A 21,707-nucleotide genomic window follows, 5' to 3' on the forward strand; every position below is an offset into this window, starting at 1 on the left:
CTCATGGTACTTTCTCCAAAATTGACCATATAATTGGTCAAAAAACGGGCCTCAACACATACAGAAAGATAGAAATAATCCCATGGTGGTGCTATTGGACCACCACGGCCTAAAACTGGTCTTCAATAACAATCAAGGAAGAATGCCCACATATACTTGGAAATTGAACAATGCTCTACTCAATGATAACCTGGTCAAGGAAGAAATAAAGAAAGAAATTAAAAACTTTTTAGAATTTAATGAAAATGAAGGTAAAACATACCCAAACTTATGGGACACAATGAAAGCTGTGCTAAGAGGAAAACTCATAGCGCTGAGTGCCTGCAGAAAGAAACAGGAAAGAGCATATGTCAGCAGCTTGACAGCACACCTAAAAGCTCTAGAACAAAAAGAAGCAAATACACCCAGGAGGAGTAGAAGGCAGGAAATAATCAAACTCAGAGCTGAAATCAACTAAGTAGAAACAAAAAGGACCATAGAAAGAATCAACAGAACCAAAAGTTGGTTCTTTGAGAAAATCAACAAGATAGATAAACCCTTAGCCAGACTAACGAGAGGACACAGAGAGTGCGTCCAAATTAACAAAATCAGAAATGAAAAGGGAGACATAACTACAGATTCAGAGGAAATTCAAAAAATCATCAGATCTTACTATAAAAACCTATATTCAACAAAACTTGAAAATCTTCAGGAAATGGACAATTTCCTAGACAGATACCAGGTATCTAAGTTAAATCAGGAACAGATAAACCAGTTAAACAACCCCATAACACCTAAGGAAATAGAAGCAGTCATTAAAGGTCTCCCAACCAAAAAGAGCCCAGGTCCAGACGGGTTTAGTGCAGAATTCTATCAAACCTTCATAGAAGACCTCATACCAATGTTATCCAAACTATTCCACAAAATTGAAACAGATGGAGCCCTACCGAATTCCTTCTACGAAGCCACAATTACTCTTATACCTAAACCATACAAAGACACAACAAAGAAAGAGAACTTCAGACCAATTTCCCTTATGAATATCGACGCAAAAATACTCAATAAAATTCTGGCAAACCGAATTCAAGAGCACATCAAAACAATCATCCACCATGATCAAGTAGGCTTCATCCCAAGCATGAAGGGATGGTTTAATATACGGAAAACCATCAAAGTGATCCATTATATAAACAAACTGAAAGAACAGAACCACATGATCATTTCATTAGATGCTGAGAAAGCATTTGACAAAATTCAACACCCCTTCATGATAAAAGTCCTGGAAAGAATAGGAATTCAAGGCCCATACCTAAACATAGTAAAAGCCATATACAGCAAACCAGTTGCTAACATTAAACTATATGGAGAGAAACTTGAAGCAATCCCACTAAAATCCGGGACTAGACAAGGCTGCCCACTCTCTCCCTACTTATTCAATATAGTTCTTGAAGTTCTAGCCAGAGCAATCAGACAACAAAAGGAGATCAAGGGGATACAGATTGGAAAAGAAGAGGTCAAAATATCACTATTTGCAGATGACATGATAGTATATTTAAATGATCCCAAAAGTTCCACCAGAGAACTACTAAAGCTGATAAACAACTTCAGCAAAGTGGCTGGGTATAAAATTAACTCAAATAAATCAGTTGCCTTCCTCTATACAAAAGAGAAACAAGCCGAGAAAGAAATTAGGGAAACGACACCCTTCATAATAGACCCAAATAATATAAAGTACCTCGGTGTGACTTTAACCAAGCAAGTAAAAGATCTGTACAATAAGAACTTCAAGACACTGAGGAAAGAAATTGAAGAAGACCTCAGAAGATGGAAAGATCTCCCATGCTCATGGATTGGCAGGATTAATATAGTAAAAATGGCCATTTTACCAAAAGCAATCTACAGATTCAATGCAATCCCCATCAAAATACCAATCCAATTCTTCAAAGTGTTAGACAGAACAATTTGCAAATTCATCTGGAATAACTAAAAAACCCAGGATAGCTAAAGCTATCCTCAACAATAAAAGGACTTCTGGGGGAATCACTATCCCTGAACTCAAGCAGTATTACAGAGCAATAGTGATAAAAACTGCATGGTATTGGTACAGAGACAGACAGATAGAACAATGGAATAGAATTGAAGACCCAGAAATGAACCCACACACCTATGGTCACTTGATTTTTGACAAAGGAGCCAAAACCATCCAATGGAAAAAAGATAGCATTTTCAGCAAATGGTGCTGGTTCAACTGGAGGTCAACATGTAGAAGAATGCAGATCGATCCATGCTTATCACCCTGTACAAAGCTTAAGTCCAAGTGGACCAAGGACCTCCACATCAAACCAGACACACTCAAACTAATAGAAGAAAAACTAGGGAAGCATCTGGAACACATGGGCACTGGAAAAAATTTCCTGAACAAAACACCAATGGCTTATGCTCTAAGATCAAGAATCGACAAATGGGATCTCATAAAACTGCAAAGCTTCTGTAAGGCAAAGGACACTGTGCTTAGGACAAAACGGCAACCAACAGATTGGGAAAAGATCTTTACCAATCCTACAACAGATAGAGGCCTTATATCCAAAATATACAAAGAACTCAAGAAGTTAGACCGCAGGGAAACAAATAACCCTATTAAAAAATGGGGTTCAGAGCTAAACAAAGAATTCACAGCTGAGGAATGCCGAATGGCTGAGAAACACCTAAAGAAATGTTCAACATCTTTAGTCATAAGGGAAATGCAAATCAAAACAACCCTGAGATTTCACCTCACACCAGTGAGAATGGCTAAGATCAAAAACTCAGGTGACAGCAGATGCTGGCGAGGATGTGGAGAAAGAGGAACACTCCTCCATTGTTGGTGGGATTGCAGACTGGTAAAACCATTCTGGAAATCAGTCTGGAGGTTCCTCAGAAAATTGGACATTGAACTGCCTGAGGATCCAGCTATACCTCTCTTGGGCATATACCCAAAAGATGCCTCAACATATAAAAGAGACACGTGCTCTACTATGTTCATAATAGCCAGAAACTGGAAAGAACCCAGATGCCCTTCAACAGAGGAATGGATACAGAAAATGTGGTACATCTACACAATGGAATATTACTCAGCTATCAAAAACAACGAGTTTATGAAATTCGTAGGCAAATGGTTGGAACTGGAAAATATCATCCTGAGTGAGCTAACCCAATCACAGAAAGACATACATGGTATGCACTCATTGATAAGTGGCTATTAGCCCAAATGCTTGAATTACCCTAGATCCCTAGAACAAAGGAAACTCAAGACGGATGATCAAAATGTGAATGCTTCACTCCTTCTTTAAATGAGGAAAAAGAATACCCTTGGCAGGGAAGGGAGAGGCAAAGATTAAAACAGAGACTGAAGGAACACCCATTCAGAGCCTGCCCCACATGTGGCCCATACATATACAGCCACCCAATTAGACAAGATGGATGAAGCAAAGAAGTGCAGACCGACAGGAGCCGGATGTAGATCGCTCCTGAGAGACACAGCCAGATTACAGCAAATACAGAGGCGAATGCCAGCAGCAAACCACTGAACTGAGAATAGGACCCCAGTTGAAGGAATCAGAGAAAGAACTGGAAGAGCTTGAAGGGGCTCGAGACCCCATATGTACAACAATGCTAAGCAACCAGAGCTTCCAGGGACTAAGCCACTACCTAAAGACTATACATGGACTGACCCTGGACTCTGACCTCATAGGTAGCAATGAATATCCTAGTAAGAGCACCAGCGGAAGGGGAAGCCCTGGGTCCTGCTAAGACTGAACCCCCAGTGAACTAGATTGTTGGGGGGAGGGCGGCAATGGGGGGAGGGTTGGGAGGGGAACACCCATAAGGAAGGGGAGGGGGGAGGGGGATGTTTGCCCGGAAACCGGGAAAGGGAATAACACTTGAAATGTATATAAGAAATACTCAAGTTAATAAAAAAAAAAAAGAAATCTTAATGCAAATATAAGACTTGCTATCATCTTATTCCTCTTTTGTGTTTTTTTTGTTACAAATAAAGTAATATATTACATATCAGCTGGTTAAGATTTGTGAATAAAAAGCCTACTTTACAAAATCATAGTTAATTCAATAATATAATGTTGTAAGGATGATGAAGTTGATTAAAAACATGATGAGATCTGACAAGTTTGGAGGTCAGGGTCAGGTGTCTAAGAATGTTTTCCAGACCATAAAGAACAAGTTAAAGGGGAAAGGACTCAGGGATGCTATGACTCACAGCCTTGTAGGAACCCTCATTAAGCACCCTACGGGCAGTCAGTCACCCAATGTCTGTCTCATCACAGCTCAGCTCCTCCAGGTCAAGGAAGTAGGGAAGTCTTCCCCGACCCTGTGTAATCCTTGCTGCTTTCTACAACTTTCCAGAGCTCATTATCACCAGTGTGTTCTCACAGGCTTACACAGCTCATTTTCACCAGTCACAATGTCACCTCTCATCCCCTCTTTTAAAGGAAGCTGTGTTTTTCCTCTAGAGTGTTCCCAGATGTTACCTTTTCTGGGAGAGCTCAATAGGGTTTCTCTGTCCACTGTCCAGCCACCCACAAGTGCCTTTGTTTCATAACTCAAGCCACTGAATGTGTGTTTCGAGTGTACAACTCATGCAACTATTTCTAAATCTGTTTCTCCAAATAACTGTGAACTATTAGAACATAAAATGTGTTTATCTCGCAACCATCCAGAACGTAATAAGAATTTAGCAGTTATCTGTTTGGAGAAGAAGCAGAAGTGCCGAGCATTTATTCAGAATATAGATGCTGAAGAATGCCAATAGAAATGATTTGGCTTGGAGGTGGAATTGAAAGCGCTGACTCCCCTACAAGTGCTCGCACAGTGGTCACAGCACACCACCTGTGAGACCTGAAGGCTGACTAAAGGCCCCGGGAGAATGAGAAGGTAACATTTGCTTTCTGAAGTAGGATTTGTAGTGAAGTTAGGGGAAAGTAGGAAGACAATGCCTCCCTCACAGAAAGCATTTTCATCCCGAATAACTGGCGAGAAAGAAACCATTCTGAGTAATCTCTGCCCTGTAGACCAGGGAGAAAGGGTCAGTCTGTTAAGTCAACTGAAGGAACAAACAAATATGCAGGCACAAATGTCCCTGGGAATAAAAGATTGTATGCTTGACTGTTGTCCTCCTTTTCTCTCTAAAAATTAGGGAACGATTCAGAGGCCAAAATACAAATACTGACAGAGATCATACATGCATGATTACTGAAAAGGGGGTGACTTGTGTAGCAGATGGGTAGAAGGCTGTGAGGCATGTAGAGGATAGATTACATCCTAAATCAAGGACTTTGACAACCTTTCACTCACGGTTGCGAGCTGTCAGGTAACGTACATGCAGAACTGTTGGCCCATCAGAACCACAGCCCTTTGAATTTTTACAAGAAAAAATATTCCGATTTTTATATGCAATTTCTAGATTTTGAAAGGTAAAAATGATCTAATTGTTTTAAATCACACTTGAGCTGCCTCTGTTCAGTCCAAACAAGACACATCTGAATGCTGAACGTGGCCTCTGAGCCATTAACCTGTAGCAGCAGTGAATCTGGGAAAGGAAACGTACTAAGGTATCCCTCCATGTATCAAAGGGGGGAGGTCATACATTCACTATGGCTCTCAGTGTTGCCTTAGCCTCATTGCTACCTGGCTTTGAGCACAGGGGTCAGATGCTGGCTCTGATGCCCTAGGGGTCCCATCTACTTAAAATAGACTTCTCTTCTGAGAAGGATCTGATCTTGTAAAACAGAGAATTGGTGCCACATGCTGGGAGTCCAGCTAAAGGCTCCTTTTCATGGTATGCTGGTCAGGCAAAAGCACACAAATATTAGCAGTTGATGTGTTCCTTCCAGAGGAGACCCATGTTGCAGACTTGCTACAGGTGGCTTTAGAGAGCTGAAAATCAGGCTGGCTTGTGTTTTTCTAAAATGACATTGAGTCCGCAACACATTTCATCCCAAGTACTGGGGACTGCAGTGACTCTTGGCTAGAATTTCACTAGATAAGTGTCCCTCTTAGAAACACAATTGAGATAAAGCTTTCGTGGGTTGGTCCCGTGGTTGCAATTTTAGGCGATAATATAAGGGACAGAGGTGCCTGCAGCAAACAGAGGGCCTCAGAGAAGGGCCAGAGGTGGATTTTGTTAATCTTGTTTACCTGTTTTCTTTGTTTGTTTGTCTGTTTGTTCATGACACAGGGTCTTGGTATATAGCCCCAACTGGTTTCAAATTCACAGCCCTCCTGACTACTGACCACTGTGATTGCAAGTGTACACCCCTACCCCAAGCCTTCAAGTCATTTTTTTTTAAAGAGCCTCAGAAGTTCACAGTTGAAATGGTTTAAAATCTATTTTACCTCATTTTTCATTCAGGTAAAATGAAAGCAGGGAGCAGGTTTACTACTTTAGTGGAGAAACAGTACAAGGGTTTTCCACAACAAAGAGAAAAGTTTCAAAGTAGATGCTATCACATCTCCTTTTGGCCAGAAGATTTTGCTACCTCCTAAAATCCCATCAACCAATAAGTAAAAACATATTTCAGAACAGCTCAGGCACAAGAGTTCCCGTGAAACTTAGAGCTTCTTTACCTGCACGCTCAGCTCAGCTGCCTCTAGATCCTTTTATCTGTGATCAGCTTCCCACACTGAGAGCTATGTCAGCCACATGTTTAAAAGTAAATTCTTCCACAGAAGATTCTGAATCAGTCAGGATTGACTAGCACTTGTAGCACTTGTGTGTGTGTGTGTGTGTGAGAGAGAGAGAGAGAGAGAGAGAGAGAGAGAGAGAGAGAGAGAGAGAGAGAGAGCGCACTCTCATTAAGGGAGGATCTATGGTTTGACAGCCTCTGTGCTGCTCCTGCTGCTTCTGTTACTGCGGCTGTGTGGTCTGTCATGAGTTGAGACGGGATGTGAGGGTTTAGAGAAACTGCCGCTCTGAAGCCTGAGCCTCTGCTCAGTGATCTTCCTGCCAGAGGGACTGGACAAGATTTCTTCTGCATGATTGGAAACTTGGACCTATTAGCACGTCATCTACCCAGAGAAGCAGGCAGCGTGACAGAGTGAAGAGGTAAGAGAAGAATCTGTCTTCTATTAAGGTTGGGGACTTAGGGCATGGAGAAGTTAGGTGCAAAACCTTGTTATTTTATACCAATGATACTTCATTCCTAAACCTGGAAGCAGTACCTAAATTCCTACCAGGTTTGACCATGGTACGCTTCGGCTTTTTCCTCTGATATTTTCTTTTTCACTGTACTTTTCCGGAGCATCTGAGAGATTTCTTTGTATTTGCAGCTGGCACATGTTTGGGGTTTGGTAGTTTGGAATTGTTTTATTTTTGTTTTTCCAACCAGACCCAGTTTCAAAACAGGACATTTTTCTGCTTCTCTTTTCTTAAGACATTTTCTCTGTGAAGAGTTGTTAAATCGTCCCTTTTAATGTGATGTGGTCAAAACAATACTTCATTTTGCCTAGAATTGCCAAAAATAAATAGATAAATAAATACATAAATAAATAAATAAAAATAAAAAAGGAGTTTTCAGATGTGCTTTGGCACCCCAGTAGTGTAGAATCTCCGAGGTGTACAGAGAGGAAATGAGTTGCCTGTGAGTGTGATTTGATTGGAAATGGAAGGATTGCGAGTGAACATGTGTGTGACTTTTCACAGGGGAAGGAACTACTGCAGAAACAAGCAAACAGCACAAAAGGTGGAGGCTGGAAAGATGTTTTAGAAAGTCTCTGTGTCAGAGAAGCTTCAAGCCACTGAAGATGGAGAATGAAACCGTCAGTGAACTGAACCAAACCGAGCTCCCGCCGCAAGTAGCCGTGGCCCTCGAGTACCAGGTGGTCACCATCTTACTTGTGGTGGTTATCTGTGGACTGGGCATTGTGGGCAACATCATGGTAGTCCTGGTGGTCATGAGAACGAAGCACATGAGAACCCCTACAAACTGCTACCTGGTGAGTCTGGCTGTGGCGGATCTCATGGTCCTGGTGGCTGCAGGCCTCCCCAACATCACCGACAGCATCTATGGTTCCTGGGTCTATGGCTATGTTGGCTGCCTCTGCATCACGTATCTCCAGTACTTAGGAATTAACGCATCTTCATGCTCAATAACAGCCTTTACCATTGAGAGGTACATAGCAATCTGCCACCCCATCAAAGCCCAGTTTCTGTGCACATTTTCCAGAGCCAAAAAAATCATAATCTTTGTCTGGGCCTTTACATCCATTTACTGTATGCTGTGGTTCTTCCTTCTGGATCTCAATATCAGCACCTACAAAGATGCTATTGTGATATCCTGTGGCTACAAGATCTCCCGCAACTACTACTCACCTATTTACCTAATGGACTTTGGCGTCTTTTATGTCATGCCAATGATCCTGGCCACTGTGCTTTACGGGTTTATAGCTAGAATCCTCTTCTTAAACCCCATTCCTTCAGACCCTAAAGAAAACTCTAAGACGTGGAAAAATGACTCAACCCATCAGAACAAGAATATGAATTTAAACACCACCAACAGATGTTTCAACAGCACCGTTTCTTCCAGGAAGCAGGTAAGCAAAGCTGAACTTTCAAGTCAAGACAGGAAATATGAAATAGAGTTTTCTGTGAGATGGGATCAACTTTGTCCTACTTAGCTGATGGCAGAAGCAAAATACAATCATGCAGATGTCTCACGGCATAAGCTTCTGCTTTGCATATTAAACGCACCTCTGGATCAACGGAAGACCTAAAAATAAATGGAGGGATTTGATAGCACTTTAGCAGGAAGCAGTTTCATATTAAAATATGGGGGACTGTAGACTGAACCCCAGAAACCTTGATTTATAACACTTGTTCCTCTCTTAGAAATGTTATCAGGACAGTTAGAATACTTCTGGCCTCTGTGGGGAGAATTTCTGTTGCATGACAAAGAATTTCCTTTCAGGAACTGTACTGCCCATTTACCAAGAGACTTTGACAATAGATTAGTGAGTCAAAGTAAGGGGACTTTTCTTACATTGTATGGTTACTCACAACTGGCTCTCACAAATGACAGGTAATCGGCCTTCTTTGGCTGGTCTTGATGAGAAATGATTCACTAATCCTTTTCTATATCTTTCCAAGCAATCTTAGTACACAGGATCTGGGAATATATTCTCCTCAGGAGGGGAGGAGTGCATTCAAAAGACTGGCCAACATCAAATTGAATCAGCTATAAACAATTTTTAATGTAGGATTTCTAGGATAACTAGAACTCTTTTATGCTTCCATATAACCTAATGTGTGTGTGGCTGCAGTGGAATGATGCTTTTCTTAGTGACGAGAGCATCTCATTTATAAGATAATGCAAAATTAGAAGGCACTATAGCATATACTCATCTGTTTGTGTCTGCACAACTGTCCTGAGATATTTATGAGCTTATCATTAGCTCTTTCTCTATTTGTGATGAATATGAAGTAAATATGTATTCTCATAATGAAAAAAGAAATCATGGAATCAACTGTATAGTTTCTTTTAAATCAATTGGTGTTTTTTGCAGTTAATTCTATTTTTGCATATAGAAAACTGAGTGTACTTTTAGAAGCATGTTTGTGCTTATAAGTTCTTAAACTCTATGTTACCTAGTATGTTATGAATTGTGACTGGATAAATTGTGACATGTGCATACATGCACATGGCAGAGCAAACTTATAAAACTGAAGATGCTTGCAATGAAGAGAGCTGTAGTTAAAGAGAATGCACGCAGCATTTTAAATGACATGTGACACTTAGTTCACATGACATATATTACGAAGACAGAATGGAGCTCTTGACTAACTACTATGAAGTCTGCTTCTGAACATAGACAGCAGAGCTATGGTGTCTATGCTAATACAAGGTGTAGCTGGCCATTAACCAAAGCTTGATTCATGGAAATGGTGAGAGATACATTGGCCACTTGTCAAGACAAATGTTAAGAACTACAATATGACAATATATAATATGCACATCTTAATTAGGGACCAAACATTAGTTAATATTAGCAGCAAGGTAGGTCAGTTGGAAAATGTGTTCCTTATACTCACATTTACATTCTGGTTATAATTTTTTTCAAAAGCTTATTTGTCTGACCTAATGTCCTTTCTTTCAATTACAGTCATTAGCACCGATCAGCATTAATAATGTGCTTTAGATTGCTAATTATGTTACACGTTTACAATCTTTTCAAAGGGTGGGAATGCTGAACAGGAGAGCAATGTACTGTTTAGACATGAAAAACTGGCAGCTCAGGGTGAGGAAAACTGAAAGGGTGAGAGGTGGAGTGGGGGGGGGGCAGAAGGTTACCCTGAGAATTGTTGATGATGTTCCAAGCAAAAATAAGATTCTCTATAGCAGTGGTTCTCACTCTTTCTGATGCTGTGATCCTTTAATACATTTCCTCATGTTTTGGTAACCTCAACCATAAAATTATTTTTATTGCTTCTTCATAACTGTAATTTTGCTACTGTTTTAAATCATAATTTAAATATTTGTGTCTTCCAACAGTATTAAGCCACCCCTGTGAAAGGTTCTTTTGACTCTCAAAAGGGTTGTGAACCAAAGGTTGGGGACCACTGATCTACAGGGAAAATTTAAAGCAATGTGAATAACACGTAAGACATAGAGATGAAAAAATGTACCATTCAATATGGTATCAGGCTCCCGTCTGGACCATCAACATGGTGTCATGATCACATCTAGACCATTCAATATGGTAGCAGGTTCACATCTGGACCATCACTATGATAGCAACCTCACATCTAGACCATTCAATAGAGTAGCAGGCTTACATTTGGATTGACAGTGGCAGCCCCAGGGAATGGGATCACAGCTGTGAATGAGGTCTGTTTGTTCCAAAGTCAGTGACCTATGCTCTGGACCTTTTGTTTTTTCCTAAAAATATTTCTTGATTCTTCATAAGGTTAAACTTTCCATGTCCTGTAACCCAAGGATGCTGATTTTAATATTTCTCTCTGATCTTTTTCTTTTAGACAAGTATTTCAATAAATACTTATTGGGGCCAGGTCCTTCTAGCCAAGTTACTAAAAACCAAATCAACATAGTTTAGAAGGTTACATTTCTTTTTTAACGAAAATAAAAGATTTTTTTTCTGTGAAAGACAAAGGTGATGCTTTCTCTGCTTGTTCATTTTTTACTTGTATCTCCAGTATAAAAAGTCTAGATCCAAACCTTTTTTTTTTTTCGATTATTCAAAGATTTGATTGTATTTTTGGAAACCCCTGAGTGGAGATCAAGTAACTTCAGCCTTCCTCCACTCTGTAGCTAGAAGGTATGTAAAGATTGCCTGAATGAATCTGTCTTTTGTTTTACAGTGGGAGATTCGACTGTGAGAAGACAGGGTTTAAATGGTGGCATTTGTTACATTTCAGCTCTGCCTACACAGAGCCACAAGCTCCCTCAGTGCATTTGGCCCTGTGTTCAGCACTGTGATAGCCATCTCTGTCACAAATTATCTCTATAACTGGCTGTGCATTTCTGCATAATTTATTGAATCTAAAATGTTTGGAAGCACAGAAACCCTTTTTGGTAAAATTCTTACCCTTTTCGTAAAATTCTATTCTATCAATAAACAAACTTATTTCAAATATTTACTTTCCATGGAATGCAGGGATATGCAAGGTATCTTACAGACCAGGTTTCTGGTTTTGTTTTCAGTCCCACCACTTAGCAGTTCCTCCTGTTTTACAGTATAGGGAGTGGCGGATAGGGCCACCTAGTCCTAATAGAAGCTTCCAGAGATTTTATTTATGTTTATTATAGTTTTTTATTAATACAGTCTTGAAAGTATCAGCTGTTCCTTCTAGAAAGTGCTTAGGACATCTCTGCTTTACTAGAAAACTCTAGAAAGCCCAAGACACAGAGCCAGCCTCCCTCTCTAAAGTAACATATGCTGTTTGGGGACGACACTGATGATGGTGGCAGTGATTAGCAAGTTATGAAGTAACTGTGTTGTGGATGCTTGGGGGTTAAGAATAAGAAAACAGTACTCTCTGCCAAAGACCATCACTTCCATTTTCTTATATTTCTTTTCTTCTACTTTAACTGGATCAGTTTAAATTATTATAGCCACCATACTATTTATGCTTGCTTCTCACTTTTACTCCCAAAATATTTAAAGTAAATTTTTTAAAGAGAGCACAAATAGTACAAATAATCACAACTTAATCAGTTTTTCTAAGCCCCAGTTTTCTCATCATTAAGATGGTTAAAAAAAAAAAACAATTCACTTGTAGAGTTCTTGCTGAAATCGAGTGAGTTGCACCAGACAGAATTTGCGTTTGCTCTGTCCCCACCTGTCAGCTGCTTTTCAGGAATTAAACCTTCCTGCACCCTTCTGTTCTGCTCTGAAGCAGCCCTAGACTTTAGGGTTTTTTTTTTCATGGAAGTAAACGTTCTAATGTGCATGGTCTTTTCTCTTTCTGCCTTCCTCCAGTCTCGCTCTAATGTTAACCACTCCTATCTGTGATAGAAGTGTGTGTGTGTGTGTGTGTGTGTGTGTGTGTGTGTGTTTGTATGTGTGTGTATATAATGGTGCATAAATATGTACATGTGTGGTGGCATATAAATATACACATGCTTGTGTGTGTGTGTGTGTGTGTGTGAGTGCTGTGGTGTATAAATACATATGTGTATGCAGTGGTATATAAATATGTACATACTTTTGTGTGTACCTCTGTGTATATATGTGTGTATGTGTGGGGCAGTGATGTAAAAAGATATGCATGCTTGTGTGCGTGGAAGCCAAAGACAGACAAAGCGCGTCTTCTTCAGTTGCTCCTTATCTTGTTCTTTAGACAGGCTCGCTCCCTAAGATAGCTCACCCATTTTGGTCAGTGAACATCTAGGGATGCCCTGTCTTTGCACTTATAGTGCTGGGGTAACTGACACAAGCAACACCACACATGGATGCAGCAGATCTGAACTCAGGTTTTCATATTTGTGCAGCAAACTTTTTTACCAACTGAGCCCTCTTGGTAGCCCAATGTATTCTCTTTAAAGAAACAACAAGGAAGGCATCAGTAGGTATTGTCAAACTAACCTGGAAGCTGGAAGGTTCGCAAGGCCTCAGCTTTAGACAAAGAACTACAGGCAATGCTGAAAGCAGGAAAATGGTCTTCTGTGAGGAGGAATAGACAAATTGATTATCTAATACCAAATGACAGGTCTGAAAATGTCTAAGTAACATCGTACAGACTAAGGCAAGTTTTATACATATCTATACCGATATCTCTATCTATATAGATATAGATATATGTGTATCTACTGAGGCAGGCTTCCTGCTATATATATTTTTAAATATTATATACATAGATACATACATACATATAAACACACATACACATGACTACACATGTAACAACAATTAAAGAAAAGGAGGTGATAAATTTGAAAGAGAGTGAGGTAAGGACATGTGAGAGAAGTCAGAGGGATGAAAGAGGGGAAACTATATAATTAAAATCTCAAAATATTGTATGTGTGAGTGTGTGTGTGTGTGTGTGTATGTGTGTGTGTGTGTGTGTGTGTGTGTGTGTGTATTTTAAAGAAAGAAGCAATCTTGAACAAAGCACAAAGCAACTGCAGTATGGTGGTACAACACTGTAATATATACACTAGAAAGGCGAGGCAGGAAGACAAGTTTAAGGCAGGCCAATGGAATAGATCAGCAGCCTACATATCAAGACTCCATTTAAATACATAAACAAAAACCCCCCAAAAACCTGAAACAAAGGACAGAGGCAGATGCATAATAGTGGAATGGCCTGGATGTAGGAGTTGGGAACTCAAAGGTTTTTAGGTTTCATGACTCATGCAGCTGGCAGCTGTATGCACATTTTAGAGAACAACCCTACCTCCCTTTGCTTCAAGATCCAATGAAATAACTCAATATATTTATCTCGATATAATTTGTAATTTTCTCTCCCAGCCAGGAACTCAGCCAATGATTGGCCTTACAAGGCAAAGTAAAGTGAGCTTTTCAGCACCAATCCCTCATTAAAGTTTTCCCAAGTGTACTTGGGCTGTTTCTACAGGCATACCTTTCACCTTTGATAGTTTTATCTCTTCCAATCATGTGAATTCAACTATGTTTATAATATAAAAAAATCTCTAAGCTAGAAAAACAAAATAGTTTGTCACAACACATATGTAGCTAAGTGTGACACAAAAATCCAATGCCACCCTGGTCTACAGAGTGAGTTTTAGGACCGCAAAGGCTACATAGGGAAACCCTGTCTAAAAGAAAGAAAGAAACAAAGAAAGAAAGAGAGAGAGAGAGAGAGAGCGAAAGGGAGAGAGAGAGAAAGGAAGGAAGGAAGGAAGGAAGGAAGGAAAGAAAGAAAGGAAGGAAGGAAGGAAGGAAGAAAGAAAGAAAGAAAGAAAGAAAGAAAGAAAGAAGAAAGAATAGCTTCCATTTCCTGATTCATATACTGTTTCAAGGATATTTCCCATAAATGTACAAAATGATAACCTCTGCAGCTGTATGCTTTGTACCCTTCATTCTAGATGAGTACAGCCTGTTTGTAATTTTAAGCTTGCAGCTTTGAACCAAGATTTCATCATCAAACATATGTGTATTCTACAAAAGAAGAATGCCTTTACCACTGCAGATCTTAAGACAAGCTATTCTTAAGAACTATTTTGTTTAGTCAATTCTCTCTACGACATCACTGAATCTTTCCAAAAGCTTTCTTCTATTTCCATGCTTAAACCCACAACTTATACATCTTGTCTTAGTCAGGGTTTCTATTTCTGTACAAACATCATGACCAAGAAGCAAGTTGGGGAGGAAAGGGTTTATTCAGCTTACTTCCACATTGCTGTTCATCACCAAAGGAAGTCAGGACTGGAACTTCAGCAGGTCAGGAAGCAGGAGCTGATGCAGAGGCCATGGAGGGATGTTAGTTACTGGCTTGCTTCCCCTGGCTTACTCAGCTTGCTCTCTTATAGAACCCAGGAATACCAGTCCAGGGACTACACCACTCACAATGGGTCCTCCTCCCTTGATCACTAGTTGAGAAAATGCCTTACAGCTGGGTCTCATGGAGGCCTTTCCTCAACTGAAGCTCCTTTCTGTGATAACTTCAGCTTGTGTCAAGTTGACACACAAAACCAGCCAGTACAGGTCTTTAGTATAAAGCTTCAGAGAAGCCATTTTCTGGTTCATATTGATGATTACATTTTGAACATCACAGATTTACGTCAGATCAATAGGTCTAATTAATCTCATTCTCCTCTTTACAAACCTCTATCTCTCTCTTCCCTGTTTTATGCTTCCAAAATAGAAACCCAGGAGTCTGTTTAAACACATTGTACTCCTGCTATCCCCTAACCTAAACCCAAGCAGTAATAAAGACCTAGTGGTTCTAGTGGTAGCTCTCAGGGTTTACCCCTTCCCCCCACAACACTAGCACTGTGCAGATGCACTGCCTCTCACTGTTCTGGTTCAATACACACCTCACTATCCCTCCAACTCCTGCTCTATCTACTCCAGCTAACTGTCTGCACATTACTCACTAAATGATCTCCCTCATGCAGAGCTACATTATCAAACATAGTTTTTAGGGTTCCCTTAAGCTTAACATTTAAACTACCTGGCATAACAAATAAAATCCTGGCACCTTCCCATACGTTCAGCTTCACCCCCCATGGCTCTCTCAACTTACACTTTATGCTCCAGCAGAATTGAATTATTTTCAATCCTCTGAGTAGGCTCTCTTCTCAGCCAGAACATCCTTCCTCTGGCAGTTTCCCAATTGTCTTTCAAATCTCCAATCAATCTCTCATGCACCCCTTACAGCCTTTCCTGAAATTCTCAGTTACACAGCTGATTCCCTGGCTAGCAGTACATGGAAAAGTGGTTTTTCCTATGCTGCTATGGTATTTTGCAGATATTTTTGATTTAGTAATTTTGGCCTCTCAGAATCATTATCTTGTCTGTCTTTTATACTTTCAGATATCCTTAATAGTAAGAACCTTCACCCTCTACTATGTTCAGAACTGAATGTGGGCTATGGTAGCCTCCCAATGTAAGGACGCAGTGGTATATGGTAGCCTGGGAATACAGGTTTTGCAAGAGCAGATTGTCTGTCTCTCTTCCCCTCTCCACATCATAACCATCATAACATTGTTGACCTTGCTTATTGCAACTTCACTATGAAAGTCAATAAATGTAAAGGTAAAGTCCTTCCCCTTTCTTTTCCCACATATTTCTGTTTGTATGGCTATACCTTAAATACCACACTTTTCACATGCAGTATAAGTAAGAGTGTAAAAACTTGATGCATGACTGCTTCAGGTCTCAGTTATGCCCAACACTCTATTTTGCCCCATGAGAAAATTCTACCTATGTGTGCCCAATCCTTCCTAATTATAAGTAAATTTTGCATCTCTTCTATTAAATCCTTTTTAAATTCCAAAATAACACAAGTGAAACTAATCACTGAATAATAATTAAGTTAGCAGATAAGACCTTTTTAGGAAGACTTTTTTTTTCCCTATAATGCTCACAAAGCCAACTCAGAAACACCAAAGACTCAGACAATTCACTTTGTAATACAAAATCCAGTTGCCTATCCCACGGGCTTTAAAAATCCTCTCCAAAATGAAGGAGTGACTTTGAACAGAAGGTGCAAAGAATTAAAGCAATGGCAACCCAGGGAGGATAAACCATATGACCCTCAGTACAAAGACAGCAATAGATCCAGGTGAATAGGACTGTCCCCCAGTGAGTAATTTTCCTAAAGTACTTTGTGCACAGCATAGATATCTAGATAGATAGCTAGATAGCTAGATGATAGATAGATAGATAGATAGATAGATAGATAGATAGATTTCTCTTTTGTCTGTCCTTGAAAACCTCATCATGGTTTATGGCTTTCCTTACCTGTTGTTTCCTTAATTCAATAATCATTTGTTGAGAACCAATTTCAGGCCAGGCACTATTTCAGAGAAGCAATAACAGTCATTGTTGTATAGAACTTACTATAAGATGTAAAAGATTGACACTAATAACAGGGGGAGAGAGGACATTAAGGTTTATAGTACACAGAAGAAGCAACAATAAGGGAGTGATTATGGCACTTAAGGTTGGAGAGCAATCCTCAGATGCAGTAAGACCTGCTCCTATTCTTAAAGAATAAACCCATGTCTCAAGTCAATAGAGAAAGCAAAGGCTTTCAGGGAAGCAAAGGTCATCTGTGTAGCCAAGGGGCCCAGGATAAGACCCTGGCAAGTATTTTGTTTCATCCGAAGGCATCTAAACTTGGTCATAAAGCACTGAAGAACCACTGTACTATAGCCTTTCCTAATAACAGTAGAAAATGGGCCTTGACTTTTGCAACTTGGTTCTTAAAATTATATGACCTAGTCAGCAGGAATCAAGGAGCCAGAAATGAGGATTTTTCAATCCAGCAAGATGATTGTAAGACTTGAGGTAAGAAACAATGATTGAGATGGGAAGAAAGGACTGCAGGTGAGAAATATATGAAAGCAAAACTAGCAGTTTAAAAACAAAATTTGGCAGCTAAGGAAGACAAAGTCTTAGCTGGAATGTAGTGACATTATTAAATATAGCACAGAATGAAGATAAAGAACATTTTTTATTTACATGTATTTCTTCTCCACAGATTTATCTACAATTCACACACACACAACACACACACACACACACACACACACACACACACACACAGTATCAACTTTGTGATTTTTACTTAAGTAATTCCCTCGCTTTCCTTGTAAGCCTTCTCTATTTTTTCATTTTGGTATGTTTCCATGATGTTGCATTCAGAGTCTCAGCTTAAACTGCAGGTAAATCAAAGGATCCCGTGCACTAGAAACATAAGAGAAAGTCGGAAAACATGCTCTCTATAGTCAGAAAAGCACAGGGAAAGTCTCAGGTCACTATCTATATAACTTTTTGTGTTAATTTATTGAACTTTAATTTTATATTAATTCTCTCTCTCTCTCTCTCTCTGTGTGTGTGTGTGTGTGTGTGTGTGTGTGTGTGTGTGTGTGTGTGTGTGTAGAGGAATTATAATACAGCTGCTCTGAGAAGGGATCACATCTAAAGACCGTCTCGGTCTCTGTGATCCCACTGGAATGACACACCTTTAATTCCTCTAGCTAAAATACAAACACACCTTTAGTACATATCTTTAATGCCTCTGGATAGAAAACAGAAACTCTCTAAGTACACATCTTTAATTGCAAACAATGAAGGTAAAATTAGTTTGTAGAAGGAAGTTAAAAAGTGATGCCTAATTGAGGGGCAGAAAAGAATGATGAATCAGAGAATGATTTAACAGAATGAATAATAGGATACACCCAACTCTTAAGAGAAAAAAGGAGAGAAATAGGTGACTTAAGAAAGAAGTGCAGAGAGAAAGAGAGAGAGACAGAGAGAGAGACAGAGAGAGAGACAGAGAGAGAAGAGTCAGTTTTACTAGAATGGTTTTACAGATACAGGTTGCAGCTGAAGAGAGAACAAGCCAGACAATGAGAAGGAAACAGAAGATTAGAATAGATTGCCAGAGTTAGTTTGAGGCCAAACAGAGCAATTATTCAGTCAGAAGCTGAGAGAAGCCAGTTTGAATTAGTCAGCTTGGAGAGGATAGGGGACCAGAACAGCTGAGTTGAATAGCCAGTCAAAGTTCAGAAACAGCTAGGAAGGGTGAGTTTATGCCTTCAAGACAGTTATATCTGCCAAATAAAACTGAAATCTCATTCTCTCTCTCTCTCTCTCTCTCTCTCTCTCTCTCTCTCTCTCTCTCTCCCTCCCTCCCTCCCTCCCCCTCCCTCCCCCACCTCTGTGTGTGTGTGTCTGTGTGTGTGTGTGTCTGTGTGTGTGTGTCTGTGCGTGTGTGTGTGCGAACACATGTGATGGGTAGGTGGTAGTCATTACATGACATGGTTCACTCTTTTCACAATGTACTTCTGGGTATCAGATTCATGTGGCCAACTTTATAAGCTCCTTAACATACCAATGCATATAGTCAGCTAAGTTTATTGAACTTCTTGACACTTCAGTCTATCCATGCACAGGATAGGACATTAACAAGAGTCATACATTAGGTTTCTCTGTAGTAATGCCAAAAGTAGTATATCATAAATACTCAAAAATTAACACTATATCCAAATTATGTGTTTTCATTACTTTTTAAAGAATTTCATACAATATATTACAATCATATTCACCCCATTCCCAACTCCTTTCAGATCCATTTCTTTCCCTATCTACCCAATTTTGTGTCTTTGTGTCTTTCTTCTTTAAATTCTATCAGGTTCAATTTGTGCAGCCCATATGCTCTTGGATGTGTACTCAACTGGATAGTCAACCTACCCCAATCCATATTCCTAAAGAAAATTGACTCTTCTTCTCCAAGCAGTTTTCAGTTTTGAACTAGGAGTGAGAGTCCATGCCCACTGCCGTGCTGGGATTTTGTCTGCCTTAAGCTTACACTGTCGGAAGCATTGTGAGTTCATATATACTACTTCCTGGTGTGCCCAGAAAGCAGCTTCTCATAGCCATTTACCACTTCTGGCTCTCACAATCTTTCTGTCCCCTCTTCTACACTAGTCCTTGAGCCTTGGAAGGAGTAGGAGTGAGATGGATGCACTATTGAGGGTTGGTCACCATTTTTCTTTGCACCTTGGTCAGTTGTTCTCTGTGTTAATTATCATCTGCTGCAGAAAGGAGTTACTCTAATCAGAATTTGGAACTACACTAATATATGGGTATGAAAATAAGTCATTATGAGTTAATTTAACATAATATTTTATTTAGAATAATTGTAGTAGACTCCATCATAGAACCTATTATCTATCAAGCAACAGGTTCTTGGTGCTGATAAAATACAAGGAATTGGTTTCGTCTTGTGGAGTGGGTTTTAAATCCATCAAAAAGTGGTTGGTTATTCCCATTGCTATTGGAACATTGGGCATGTCTCTCCAGGCCAGTAATTATTGAAGGTCCCAGGGTTCACAGTTAGGTAAGATTCCTGATTACCTGTATCCTCTAGTAGTATGCATAAAACTTTCTAGTAGTATGAAAGCTATCCAGTAGGAATTAAATTTCCAGGTCAGGGGCTGAAGAGTTGCATTAGCAATTAAAATAACTGTTCTACCAGAGCACCCCATCCTATTCACAGCATCCACATGGTAGCTCAAAACTATCTATTACTCTAGTTACAAGGTATCTGAGTCTTTCTTCTGGCCTTTATGTACACCAATCACTCATGTTGTGTGTTCATAGACATTCATGAAGGAAAATTATATAAAATAAGACAAAATTTTAAAATCTTGCAAGTCAGTACCAACTTGATTTCTCCATTCTATTCAAATCTGTAGTGTCTTTCCCACATGACTTTACTGTCATATTCTGAAGAGTAAACAAGAGCATTGGCTGTATTGTTTGTGGGTCTATAAGATCTCATTTCCCAACAATTCAAAAGCATAAAACCCATTCTAGGTGTTGGATTCTTTGTTTACTAGCCTGTGGAATCTAGTGCATTTAATTTAAAAATATCACTTATTTACTCATTCACAAAATATTAAAACTATAGAATGATATTTCTGTACTATAGATAATCAACATATATAACAGAATATGAAGAATACTAAATCAGCAAGCCATTCCTGAGCCCCTGTTATGTGCTCAGAGAGAAGCACACTGGCTACACCTCTGAGAAGCTAAAACAACAGAACAGAAACATTCATTGAATTCTTATTGTGTGTTTTATACTATTCCAGTTCTTTGAACAAATATATTAACTCAGGAAATCTGCACAATAATCTTAACAAGTCAGGACTAACTAGGAAATAGTAGCTTTGTCACCTGCTTCAGATCACCTCTCTAGTAATAAAGCCAGGGTTTGAGAACAATACTTATGCTCCAAAATAAAAGGGCCATGATTAATTTTGTGGAAGTTTAATAAATTTATTGGAGCTGAAAGTATGAAAGTCATATTGATGCTTAAGAAAAAATGACTTAAGAGAATGAAAACAGAAATGTAATTTCAGAAAGATGATAAAAATTATGTGGAACCATGTTATGAGTAGAAGGATAGAGGAGAGCCTAGTATGAAGGATGTTTTGTCTGAGGAATGCTGACATATAGGCCAAATGTTCATTTTATGGAAACATTGGAAATAAACTAAGGGGACATTGAGATTGAGCTGGAACAGTGGCCCCAGAAAACCAAACATAATGCACAGAGCAATGCTAGAGAAGTCCTATTTTGCAAATTCTAGTCACCACACTGGTGGAGCTCCATTCTAAATAGGCCTTTAATGATAGGAATGTAATTAGTTCGTTCTTCTTGTTGTTGTTGTTGTTGTTGTTGTTGTTGTTTTGTATATATTGCCATTTTCAAAACTGCCTCTTCTCCAGAAATCATACTTTGCTTTGGAATGCACCAACTTCCAAAATCTCCTTTCTATTGAAGTTGCCTCAATCCTCTGTGATGGTTTTCTCTATGCACCAAAGGTGATGTGTCTAGTTTCATTAAACTTGCAGAGGCTCACAACGCAATCTCCCTTGCCTCTTAATATCTTCTTCCAATTCAACTCAGAGTATTGCTTGAATAATTTAAAATGCAAATGATACCATAACTCTTCAGATTTAAATCATCTGATGTTTTCATTTGTGATAAATTGAAATCCCAAGTTACCGTCA

At 39.4% G+C, this 21,707-nt stretch overlaps 1 protein-coding gene across 4 annotated transcripts in view; it reads left to right on the forward strand.

Moving 5' to 3' along the window:
• The first annotated feature begins 6,809 nt into the window (after window positions 1–6,809).
• The window catches only part of Trhr (thyrotropin releasing hormone receptor), a 44,715-nt gene continuing 29,817 nt past the window's right edge, over window positions 6,810–21,707 (forward strand). For 3 of the 4 annotated variants that reach the window (XM_087555833.1, XM_087555834.1, XM_087555835.1), the window contains exons 1-2: window positions 6,810–7,078; window positions 7,676–8,565. In XM_087555833.1, coding sequence (XP_087411959.1) covers window positions 7,777–8,565 — 789 coding nt within the window. In that variant the 5' untranslated portion in view covers window positions 6,810–7,078; window positions 7,676–7,776. 4 annotated transcript variants of the gene reach the window in all.

This window comes from Rattus norvegicus, chromosome 7 (assembly GCF_021556685.1).
Source record: "Rattus norvegicus strain SHRSP/BbbUtx chromosome 7, alternate assembly SHRSP_T2T, whole genome shotgun sequence".
Taxonomy (NCBI): Eukaryota; Metazoa; Chordata; class Mammalia; order Rodentia; family Muridae; genus Rattus; species Rattus norvegicus.